This window comes from Perca fluviatilis, chromosome 13 (genome assembly GCF_010015445.1).
Source record: "Perca fluviatilis chromosome 13, GENO_Pfluv_1.0, whole genome shotgun sequence".
In the NCBI taxonomy this organism is placed as follows: Eukaryota; Metazoa; Chordata; class Actinopteri; order Perciformes; family Percidae; genus Perca; species Perca fluviatilis.
In genome coordinates, this window is record NC_053124.1 from 17,750,865 (window position 1) to 17,764,233 (window position 13,369).

General features: G+C 39.4%; 1 protein-coding gene across 1 annotated transcript; it reads right to left on the reverse strand.

Moving 5' to 3' along the window:
- Nucleotides 1-8,648: 8,648 nt before the first annotated feature.
- lratd2a (LRAT domain containing 2a) lies at nt 8,649-10,529 on the reverse strand. Its single transcript, XM_039821188.1, has one exon. It carries the CDS (start codon nt 9,987-9,989, stop codon nt 9,165-9,167), a length of 825 nt encoding a protein of 274 aa, XP_039677122.1. The 5' UTR covers nt 9,990-10,529; the 3' UTR covers nt 8,649-9,164.
- Nucleotides 10,530-13,369: the final 2,840 nt, after the last annotated feature.

Sequence of the window (13,369 nt, forward strand, 5' to 3'; positions counted from 1 at the left end):
GTCATTTGATACATTGTTTAAGAAAATATTGATTATGCCAAACATCTACTTTGTGCAGTGACAATTTTTCTATTTGTTTCTAATGTATATCAATTTGTTCAAGTATTTTCTAAAATCAAATTTCATTTTTCTTAATTCAAGTGCAGCAACATGCCTCAGTCTTTGCTCAAGATAAAGCCACTTATTTCTCGGAAATTCTTGTCCGCTTTCTAATGGAAACAAATGCAAATTCTTACGGTCCCTGAAGATTTTTTTTCACTTGTTTGAAGATAATGAGGTTTTTTATGGAGTTATATTCCTATCTTTAATCAAGAGCGCATTCTTTCAATTTGAGAGCATTTCTCACTGATATTACGTTCAGATTTTGTAATAATTTCCCTCAAAACCTTGCTCTCACACTCAAATAGTCACTGCTCGCGCTTGGATTTGCTCTGCTTGTGCTCAAAGTTTGTGCTCGCGCTTGGATTTTCTCTGCTTGTGCTCAAAGTTTGTGCTCGCGCTTGGATTTGCTCTGCTTGCACTCAAACTTTCTGCTTGGACTCAGATATGTTGTTGTTTGGACAGATTTCCTGCTCTCAGCTTTGAACCTTCTCCTCGCACTCAGGCTGATTCTGCTCACTTGCAAAGTTTCTGCTCTCGGATTTCTCCTGCGCGCTTGGATTTTTTGTGTGTTATAACCCTATCAAAAGTCAACAACCAATAGAATGCCAGCTGTAGTGTTGACCAATGAAATGATCCCAACCCCGTTGAGGGTGCGTTCACTTTACTTTAGAACGTCTGTTGAGGGCGGCTGCTCTGTAACCTGACTGTAACCAAGTTTATATATCCCCGCGCCGTTTATAGCTTTATTATAAGTATATGTCAACAATGTGCACAGAATGGTCGACGCACTTTCACCTGCACCCGTCAGGAAACGGGAGAAAGCTTTGAAGTGGGACGTATGAAGTTATGTCCACAACTACGAGGGTGAGTAAAATAACTTAAGCACCTAGCTAGCTAGCATATGGCCTAGCTTGATGTCCAGAAACAAATAGAGGTGGTTTAATGTACCTAAACAATGATCAATGATTACCAAATTTCTCTCTCATATTGCTCCTCATAACCACTGAAAACTGTCAAAAAAATCTAACCCAAAGTCCAATTATTATGGACGTTATGTGACTGATAACTGATTGATATCTGATTGATCATTGTTTAGGTACATTAAGTTACCACCCGTTAAGCTTCTTACGTTAACGCGTTAGAATGTCCCGGCTGCTGTTGAGGGAAACTGTAGTCTATAACTTCCTGAGCGACTGATCGTCCATTTTTGCCCCTTTACATAATAAATATGGCTATGAAATGGAACATGAAATACATAAATGAGGCAATACATATATAGGCATTAGTCATTATAGTTCAATAGCCTAAATACATATGTTTTACTTATATTTATTTCCGGGGACTTTTATTTATTCCGTCTATTTATATGCACGTTATATTCAAAGGAAGTTTAGTTATCTCACAGGCTCAGACTAAAAGCAGCAGCAAGCCTGCCTGACATCAGTGCATAGCATATCACTGCAAAGTAAATAAAATATGAATAAATCACCGAAGCGGTAGATTCCCAGGTCAGCTAGAGCGGGTAACGCGCTCTGCAGACGGACCAGAGTCAGTCAGCCGCGCGAGGCGAACGCCCGGGGACCAAGCTCACAGGGCTGGTAGCTAGCTGCTAGCTAGCGCAGCAGCTAATATTAGAATATTAGACCCAGCACCGGAGGTCTGATCCCCATGATTTAAAACGAAAATCAAATAACCATTTGTTTTTGAATACCTGTTTATGAAATGAAAATCAAATGAACGAAAAAGTACACGGACCCAGTCTGTTAAGTACAATTTCACCACTAATAAAACAGATCTAGAGATGATATGCTTTATTTGCAACTTAAATGTAATTTTTTTAATTAATACAAAGCAAACTGAGCAGAAAGAACAAGTATTTTGTTGGTTTGTTTCTCTTCTTCCAGGTGTGACTTAAGTACCCGTTGAGCTGCATCACAGCTGCACTATGTGCATGGACCTGTGCCAGTCAGCACATCACTCACCTGTGCACAAAGGACAGGCAGCAGTAGCACAAACCAAGAAGGTTGGCAAGTCTGATAATAATGCAATTGTAAAAATAATAATAATATAATAGTAAAATCATGTTACATACACTTATGTTTCTTGCTTAAATTCACAGGGTGCACAACCAGGCCTGGGAGAGAAAATTACTGATGTCCACAAAACCAAATCAGAGAAGGTAAGGTAAGATAGTAATGATGTTAAAGCAAGCTATGTACACCTAATATAATACGTGTTGATGTCTATGAATCTGTCTTTAATAGGAGCATACTATACAAAGACAACAGTGGAGAGTTCCTGGATCGGTCTGTCCTCAAAGTGCCAGAGATCTACAAGGACTTCACCCTTTTCTGCACCATCAGCGTATAATCAAAGTGATAAAAGAGAGAACAAATTATTGTTTTCTCTGTTGACATGAATAGGTGCCTGTAATGTCTGTCCATATATTCAATCAATTCAATAAATGTTGATAAGTATCACTGCTATTTCTTAAATCATTGTAGTTTTTCAGAGCAATAAGATACAGATTATTAAAACCATGTTCACATTTGCAACAAATTAAAACCCTGATCAAGGCAAATTGTTTTTTCATGTTCCATAACATTTATAAAAAAAAAAAGTACAATTAAATTTACCAGAGCTGACACTTGGTAAATAGCTTTAATTTACCTTGTCAAAACAATGAGTAATTCATAACAAATTGCACAATATTTGACACAAAACCTTAAAAGTGTATGGTTCATACTACGGTGAAGCAGTACAATGTGCCTATAGGATTTACTGTAGCAGGAACATTGATATTGGCAAACAGATGACCCAGGTTCAGGTGAGTTTGTGAGCAGGGTTATGAATAAAGATAAGATAAGCCTAGTGTTCACAAGAGGGATGATTCAGGTATGGCAACACAAATTAAGAATAATTCAATTAAATAGGAGGTATGTACAACTAGTAGAAGATAAATTAACTATACAAGAGCAATTAAGGTAAAGTTTTGAGGTGGCAAGCTAAAGTATAGTCAATAGCATGGAGTCAAGTCAACAGTGTACACCAGAATAATATATACTGTGATTAAGTAATGATACTTACTGTTGACTGTACTAATATAACACAAAAAAATAATACAGTGTTTGATGCAGTATGGAGAACAACCAAGTCCCATATGAACCCAAGATACTTTAAGTGCAGCTGTTGATGATGTTCACTACAAACAAAACTTGCAGATGGTTGTAGTCTGTAGCCAGTCATACAGTAGGTAGATCTGGAGCAGATGGTTGTAGTCTGTAGCAAGCCGTACAGTAGGTAGATCTGGAGCAGATGGTTGTAGTCTGTAGCCAGCCATACAGTAGGTAGATCTGGAACAGATGGTTGTAGTCTGTAGCCAGACATACAGCAGGTAGATCTGGAGTAGCAGGGTGAATTCTAGCTATCATGGGTTGGTGATATGACACACAGATCAGCAGGGGTCAAACCCCTCAGCCCCACCTGGATGAAAAGAAAGTAAAACAAAATACTTGTTTTTTCAGTTCAGTTTGCTTTGTATCAATTAAACAAATAACTGCTATTTAAGGAGCAAATAAGAAACCATATCATTTCTAGATCTGTTTTTATTATAGTGATAAAATTGAACTTAACATTACGTTTTATACAGATTGCTATGAATCTATTTTCAAACTAATGTTATATGAAGGAATGAAGACTAAATTCTGATGAACAACAAACAACAGTGATGCAAAAACTGACACAAACAATCCAGTTTCATGTGTTCTTTCAGTTATATTACAGTTTATGTTTAAAAAAAACTCTAACATGGCTCTAACATGAAATTAGCCAAATCCCAGGAACATGGTTAACCAAACGAGGAAAAAATACAAAGTAGGGTCATCACATATACACACACTGTCCGTCATATGTCGTTCAATCTAGCTAGCTATACAATAAAGAACATATATTTGTTTTTGGACATCAAGCTAGGCTATATGCTAGCGCCATATGCTAGCTAGCTAGCTAGCTAGGTGCTTAAGTTTTCTTACTCACCCTCGTAGTTGTGGACATAACTTCATACGTCCCACTTCAAAGCTTTCTCCCGTTTCCTGATGGGTGCAGGTGAAAGTGCGTCGACCATTCTGTGCACATTGTTGACATATACTTATAATAAAGCTATAAACGGCGCGGGGATATATAAACTTGGTTACAGTCAGGTTACAGTGCAGCCGCCCTCAACAGACGTTCTTAAAGTAAAGTGAACGCACCCTCAACGGGGTTGGGATCATTTCATTGGTCAACACTACAGCTGGCATTCTATTGGTTGTTGACTTTTGATAGGGTTATAACACACAAAAATCCAAGCCGCCCAGGAGAAATCCGGAGCAGAAACTTTGCAAGTGAGCAGAATCAGCCTGAGCGCGAGGAGAAGGTTCAAAGCTGAGAGCAGGAAATCTGTCCAAACAACAACATATCTGAGTCCAAGCAGAAAGTTTGAGTGCAAGCAGAGCAAATCAAGCCGCGAGCACAAACTTTGAGCACAAGCAGAGAAAATCCAAGCGCGAGCACAAACTTTGAGCACAAGCAGAGCAAATCCAAGCGCGAGCAGTGACTATTTGAGTGTGAGAGCAAGGTTTTGAGGGAAATTATTACAAAATCTGAACGTAATATCAGTGAGAAATGCTCTCAAATTGAAAGAATGCGCTCTTGATTAAAGATAGGAATATAACTCCATAGTTTTTAAAATGTCGTTATAGACGAAAGAAGATAAAATAAGATTTTTAACAGTGATGATACGAGTAAGTAAATAACAAAAGTTATGCTAATTTTGATCTCCCTTCTTTTTTTTGCTGCCTTTTCTTGTCAGATGCTAGATACTTTCACCTCTTTAGGCCTTTAAGTTAAACAGCTTGAGGAAGACAACAGCTCATGTTCACACTGAGGAGAGCACCTGTGATGAAGGGTCACAAGCAGAGATTGCTTCATTTTAAGGGGTTGCAAACAAAAGGTTTGGGCAACACTGCATTGATCGATGTATCCAGAAACAAACCCAAACAGCAGGCACCAACCTTGCCTCCCCACACTCAAGTTCATCTGTCATAAAGTTCAAATTGAGCCAAACATCTCAAGTACCCTGCAACGCACAGCACCTCACATACAGGATGTATTTCCTGATGCAAAAAAGGATTAACGCCCTTTGCAGCTACAGCAGTAACATCTGCACAGCTGCACTCCTGTCTTGTTAAATGACTCTTTGTTCAATATTAAATGGTTTAATACAGGCTGAACTTGACAAGACCCTAGAGGACAGTTTACTGTGTCCTAATTTGGTTACAGCACTGGAATATCAAAAGCAACTGCTGGGAAATACAGCACATGGAGGCTAACGCAGCCAGATAGCCACGTACCATGCCCTACCATATGTAGCATTTAAGTCCGATTGTTCCCTGTGGTCATTATGAAAGGATATTTATAGATTTGACAGTGTCCTAGATGATTTTGAGTTAAATAGTCTGACTTATTTGAAACTGTAGGTCAGACAGCTATAGGTTTTAAGCTGTGGGTTTACCGCTTCCTCATTCTGTTGCTATACATGTAACAATTGTGTGCAAAAATACAGTTGCTCCATTTAAAAACTGTAATCATTTGCAAAATTGCTGAAAATATTTGATGATTTTTTTTATGTTTCACTTAAACTAACATATAAAGCTCTGAGTCGGAAATGAATGTTAGCCTTGGGAGTAACATTTCACTTCTCTCAAAAGGAATAAACCATTAGAATATATTAAAATGAGAAAACATAATCAAAAGTAACAGTTTCTGATGCAAGAGAATCACTTGTGGAAGACTGCAGATAGGTTTCCACAAGCTTATCACTGCCATCATCAGGGCACTCTATTGATACAGTGTTGTGAGGCTATAAAAACATTACCATGTTCCCTCGTATTATTCGGTGCTGTAGCTAAAACAAATACTGTCTGGAATCCTCCAAACATTATGCAGTGGATTTTATATGCAATAACAACTTTAGTTTAAAGGTCCAGTGTGTAACATTTTAGTTGTTCATTATCAAAATCTGTGTTGCCTGTTCACAGACTTGTCCTTTTTATGAATATTTACCACCACCATCAATTCCAAGTATTCCTATTGGCTTGAAATTTTACATTTGCACTTGCATGAACTGGGGTAGACGCTCCATATTCATGCGCCATCTTGAAATATGTGAGCCAGTAAGGGACATACAGGACCACACATATTTAAAATCCAAATTTCAAGAACAGGAGTCTTCTTCTTCGCCCAGAAAAAGAAAAAGGGTATTGAAAAGAGCAAGAGACCGTCGTCATCAGAAAAAAGTGTGAAGGCTACCGTAGCTGTAATACGTACTTTGAACAGCGTGGTGCAAGAGAGTTGATTGCGATATATGATCAACGCTAGATGGGAGAAATTCCCACACATTGGACCTTTAATGATATTATGGTCTGTCTTAGTTTAATATTAAAAGGTGGTAGATGATCTAAAAATGCTGCGAACATCCATTGTAGTTCTAATATAAACGATAATGAAGTAGCATTTCTGTCATTCTGTAAAAAGTGTTTCATCCAAACACACTGTTAATTCAGCAGGTTTGTCCTCCTTTATTATTTGTCACATTCGATTTAGCCTAGCTCACCGGATGTACATTGCTGGGATAAAGCCTGATATCCGCGTTGTCAGGCTTAATCCCTCTTTTTTCGCTGTCTTTTGCAAGGGCTTTACACCACCAAAGATGATTTTGTTTGGTTAAAGAAATAAAAACAACTCAGAGCGTTTTTTTCCTTCTTCCCCATCCCAGAATAGATCAGCAGTGTATCCAGACCATACTCCAGCGCTGACACAGCTTTTAAAGCTTTAGTATGTAACTTTTTTTTTTATATCACTGAACATCTGTTACATTCAAGCCATTGCCAAATGAGTTGCTACAAAGCTAATTAAGACTATGAGCTGTCGGCGGGGCCGCATCTGGGAATGGTGGGTCCCTGGAGGAACATTGCTTTAGGCCCCCCCTTTATGATTTTAATACAATTTGTCAGCTGTTGGCCCCTGGAATCATCAAAATCTTTCTCCCCACAATAGTGACAGCGCTGTGGAATGAGGTAGGGCTACACATATCAATTACTTTCAGTATTGATTAATCTGACAATTGCTTTTTTTGTCAATTGATTAATTGTTTTAGTCTATTAAATAAAAAAAAATAATTTAAAAAAATGATTAAACAGTTGAGTATCCAAAGTGACATCTTTGAAATATTTTGTTTTGCTCGTCGAACATCAAAAACCCCAAAGACATCCATTTAACAAGGATATAAAACCGACAAAAAGCAGCAAATCCTCACATGGGTAAGCTGGAACCAAACAATTAGCTATCAAAACAGTGTATGATTATGTTTTGGTTGAGGAATTGCACAGGAAGCAGGTATTATACACTTTGATATATCAGATAAACAGTCTGGTTTTAAACAGACTTGTAGCATAGGTTGTGGTGATGCCTTAATTAAAAGTGAGGCAACTCTGTGGGACTATAAAACACCAGGATTAGACCCCAAACCAGCCAATAACCCTAGTCTACAAAACCAAGGTAAAACTGGTTTGTGACTTTGGTTACACAAACAAACCACCAACTAGTTACTGGAAAGTCACAGACTTTCCAGATGTAAAATATGGTGTAAAATCATGCAAGAAAGAAAGCGGTTTGACTGAGAAACACCTAACTTACATGTCAACTATTTGTAGGGGTGTAATAAAAAAAAAAAGCAAAAAAAAAAAGCGATACACTTGAGATTTTATTTTGCAATACTGTATCGATTTTCAAAAATGCAATATTGATTTTTTTTATTTTTTGTTTACGTGCAAAAATATTCATGTAAGACAGTGGTTCACGTTTATGTTATTTTAAACCCCTTACTGGCAGTTTGATTTTCTGTGTACTTAATTGTTTATCTAAAGTAAACTTCGACTTTTATGCACATCAGGTCTTTTTAAATATTAGTTTTTCTAAAATTATACTTTCCCAATAAATCGCTTTACGCACAGTATCGAAATATATTGCAATATATTGAATCATGACCCATGTAACGTGATACGCATCATATCGCCATATTCTTGCCAATACACAGCCCTAGCTATTTGTTTTACATAACATCTCCGATCTTCAAGAGTATTTTCATCTTTTCTCTGTATTGACAATCATTTTGAGGTTTCTTCTGCAGCAGCTCAAACAGTTAACCTTTTAAACCCAAGAAATTAAACTATTTTCTACTAAAGTTTGAGAGATCACATGAAGATGACACAATGAGCATTTTAAAACACATCACATACTGTTCTCAGTATTAATTGATACAAGACAAATTGATGAAATTCTTATAAATGTAAAAACAAAAAAAAAAAAAAAAAAAAAAAGAAAAAAAAAAAAAAAGTGTGGGGGTTTTGTTTTGGGGGGGGAGGGAGGGGGCTGTGTTGTGATCCACCAACCCCAAAAAAAAAAAAAAAAAACTGGGGGGGGGGTGCCCCCCCCCCCCCCCCAAGGCAGAAATAATCCGTCTTGTATTCAGCGAGCTGCTCCGTCTGGGTGAGCTGAGGGATGAAGTTAAACCACACAAGGATCAAATAACAGGACACACCATGAATAGAACATCAGCCCCTCACAATCATGACAGTTTAAGACAAATGTGTAAAGCTTTTATAAAACTAGGCTATACATTCTTTGTGGAGGGGCTGTTGGAGCTACAAACAGGCCTATCAACTAATTCAATCAAATTAAAAAATGTTCCCCAAAAATGTTATTCATAATTGCTTAGGCCATTAAGCATCTGAGGATGGTGATTGTGGCTTTAAGGCAATTACAGTGATAGCCTATAGACTCGCGTGAAAACAATTAAAATGACAATATTCGAGTAGAAATAGTGATATGTGTGCCCCAATTAAAAATAAAACGAAGGAGTGAAGGCTTGCTATAGATTAAAGCAGGGTGTAACAGTTAATGTTCGATAAAGGCTACTCTACTTGCAAATCAATTTTTTTTCGAGAGCAGTATAAGGGCAGCCATCAGTCAGCGCCTGGCTCACTTTTGATCTCCTCCACGCTGCTGAAGTGAGTGGCCAGCTCCTGCAACACGGCTGTCCTGCCCAGGTGATCGTTCCTCCTCTTCTCCATGATCATGTCCTCCAAACTCTGAAACTCTAACATGTGCGAATGTTTCTCGGACATGAATATTTTCAGCCTGTAGGGCTGCTTGCCTATCCGTATCTCCCCACCCATCTTGAACTCCCTCTTGCCAAACCTGCACCAGGCGGCAAAGCACTCGGAGTTCCTCCAGCTCAGCTCTCGGTCCTTTAAGCCCACTTGTTCCATCGCGTTCTGCACCACCATGTCCGGACCCAGAGATTTGAATTTGTACAAGTCGTTCACAACCCTACACCTCCTCCCTTGACTTGCATCTGTCAAAAAGCTGTTTTTCACCTCGGCTCTGTGCAGGTGTACCACTTGGAAGTCCCCCACGTACACAGCCCAGTGCGGGAACTGACCGGTAGCAACAAACTCCACCAGGTCCCCTGCTTTACATTTGTTTAGTAGATTCTCCGGGGAGTAAACCTCCAGGTTGGCGGACTTGACGCTCTTCTCGTAAATGCATTCATCTCTGTTGTAGACGGCGCACTCCACCTCGTCGCGCTGGTCGTACGGTTTCTCTTCCTGATTCGGGTCCTTATCGGTGCCATCGACCGCGCAGCCTTCCTCCAGGTCGTCGTCGTCGTTAGAAAATATGTAGGAGACGCCGATCCGCGGACCTTCCTCCGTGTCCACGCCGTTCGGATCCACTGTGGGAACTTCTGCGTAACTTAAATGTGACAGCTTGTCCATCTGGTTCCCCATGCCGCACCTCACCCCGGTGGCAGCCTGTGTAATACGATCTGATGACGCGAGCTGTTACCGGTCGCCAAACATCACCACCATCTGCCACAAAACAGGACCATTTAAAACTTCTTTGGCCCTGCCGTCGGACAGGGTTTTATCCAATTTACGCATAAGTAGGCTATATCACCGCGGTGTGACTGCTGGGATAGCCTTTATAGTGCCCCATCAACAAGTGGACTTGGGAGGAGAATACAAACTGGTTTCAAATCCAGCGAGGTGAATTATCCGTCAGGTGTAGCCTCGGAGACTCACCTGCTGTTTCCCTGCGTAAAGTTCCGTCTGCCGGCTGCCACATTTAGCCTATAGTAAACAATGACAGATCGAATCCAAATCGTCTGTCGTATGTTTGTCTACTCCGCAGGTGAACTAGTCCACTGTGTTGACGGCGCTTACACTGCGCACTGTGCAGCAGAGATCAGGCCGGCGGTTACTGAAGGAAGATCCGGGGCTCGGCATCGCCACAGCGACTCTCTCCAGCTACACACAGCCACGCTTTTAAAGCGGAAGTGCGCGTAATTTTTTTCACCGCACCTTTTAATATCCGCTAATCATCTCCTAACTACACTTCACCTAAATGTTGATATAAATGTTGTGACTTTGTCTTAACAGTTTTGAGCATGCAACTTTATAGTTTGCTTTAATTCAAATGAAATAGAAACTTGATGTTGGTGTTAAATTGATGTTATTTTTCTCTGAATGCTCTAATGCCGTGGTTTATTTAAATGTAGGTCTTTAGGATTATATTTATAGAAGATTACAGACTTTTGTATTCTCAGTACACTCAGTTTAATTAGTTATCAATGTTTTCTTGTATTTTCTTTCTTTATTTAGTTGGCTAATTATTTACTTAGTAAGTTACCTATTTTTTATTTAATTCTATTCATTTTTTTAGCTAATGTTTTACTTTTTAATTTAGTTGGTTATTTTTTATTTGATTTATTGATTTATTATGTGGTCATTTTTATTGTGTTTTGTTTTGTTGCTTATTTTTTATTTATCTATCTACTTTAATTGGACATGTTCATTTTATGTATCGTTATTTTTTGTTTAATTTATTTAATCTTTTTTGTATTGATTATATTTTTTTGTAAATCGCTGTGTTAAAAAACTCACTGTATAGAAAACATGCCGAGTAGGCAAACCTCCATCCTGGGTTAGCCGAATGTGGATCGTTTACGAGCTACAACCCTACACAGTGAGGAGGACTGTGTCCAACATCTGCTATATTTTACTGTTTTGACCACCTGTCTGTCCTTGAATGAACTGAAGCTGCACAGTCATTTGCTCCATCTCCATCTCCATCTCCTGGTGGGACCATAATGTCTTCATTACATTTGTAGTGGCTTGTGGCCTGCCTCGACTTGCTCTCAGTTATGGGCTATTTTCTCACCACTGTAGCAAGGGGAATTGGCTCAGTATGCCCCCAAAATGGCACACGCTGCAGCAGCCTCCGTGTGAAAACACCTGTCCTGGAAATGGTATGACTGTGAGTGAGAGACTGGGAGAGATGCTAAGGGGTAAGAGCATGTTTGGCAAGCTGTAAATGGAAACAACTGTTCAACTCTGTGAAGAAGAAAGACAGACACACTTTAACAGAGCAGATCAATAACACTGAGCTGAGTACCCACTGCGGGGCCGGTTACAAACTGACTGCAAAGTCATTCAGTACAGTAGATATGATAGAGGACATGTCTTAACAGAAAACAAATCTAATTCTGATCCATTCATATAGTTTAAACAGGCAGAATGGCCTCACTGGCCACAGTGGAGTCAGCAGATTAGTATGGAGGCTTTTGGGCAGCACTCCCTAAGACTATCAGGTTAATTAAGAGACTGAGCTTTCTTAGAGTTGCACAGGATCACGCTGTGTGATTTCCAACTCTGACTAATCCGGACTGAATGTTTTCCCTGGTTAATAAGTTTTAACCTGGGTCACAGGGTTCAAATCAAATGTCTTCATGCAGGTTTCCAAGTCAAGACAGAACGAACATTTAACGATTTTAGCTGTACAAGAAGCGTGGCATTGTGTCAAGGCCCATCTGTTGGTCCACAACTATTTCATGGATTTTTTTTGCAGGCATTCATGGTCTCCAGAGGATGAATCCTAATGACTTTGTTTAATCCCCTGATGTTTCCTGTAGCACCACCAGCACACATCAAATCTTATCCGCTAAACATTTTCAACTTATCTCATCTACAAATTTGCGCAAAATTGTGTACAGACATTCATGATCCCCAGATAATTTATCCTAATGACTTTGTTGGTCCTAAACTTTACCTCTTGCACCACCACGAGGTTGACATTTGTGGTTCTGAGTGAAATTTCTATTGGATGGATTGTCAGGAAATTTGGTACAGACATTCAGGATGAATTGTAATAACTTTGGCAATGCCTTGACCTTTTAATTAGCACCAGCACTTGGTCCAACACTTTTTTTGACTAAATGCCTTCAAAATGAAGAACATTCCCCTAAGCTGTACCTTAGATTAGTGCTTTAGCATACTAAACTAAGATGGCAAACATGGCAAACATATCTGCTAGGCATCTGCATGTTAGCATTGTCCTTGTGAGCGCGTTAGCATACAGTACATCATTCATACAATGTACAGCCTCAGAGAGCTGCTAACATAGCTGTGTTCTTGTCTCCTTAGGCAACACAGATACACTTTTACAAGTTCTCTTGGAGTCTAGGTAAGTTCAATACAAAAGTGGGCATCTATGACAGCCTACACCAGGACGAATGAACTATAGCATCGTGAACTGACGTCATAATGATGCAATACAAAGGAACATTATCTAAGATGTTGTACTTCCAGTTTTACTTGGAATGATGATAAAGCAGCACGAATTCAGTGTTCAAGGGGCCAGTATAATTTCACAATCCTGAACTTTCATCAGTCTATATGTATACTGTGTATGTGCAAAACCTTTTGTTAGTATTCTTCTATTCACGTCTTTTCTCCCATTTCAGCAGAAAGCCTTGCAGCAACTACAGTTTGACAATGATGGAAGTCAAAAATAACAAATCTGCAGAATGAATTCAGCAAATGTATTACACATTTCCCCGAGCCTCAGTGCCGGGCTAGACAAAAAATTAACTGTTAGAGTGGTGACATGCAGCCTATTTGACCGCTTCTTGGAGCGTCTTATCCTCTGGTGACATGACCCAGTTTATACCACTGGTGCACCCCGGTGACACACTGTAATTTGTGGTGCTGGGAAATTACTGGAGCAGGGAGGCCTGGGAGACATAGTCAATTAGGCGGGGCTCCACCTGTCCATTGGAGGCATAGCCAACCACAGATTTACACCTATAATTTTCCCCCAAAAATGTGGG

Coding starts and splice junctions, on each gene's coding strand:
- lratd2a (XM_039821188.1), bottom strand. CDS start 9,989: ATGGGGAACCAGATGGACAAGCTGTCACATTTAAGTTACGCAGAAGTT.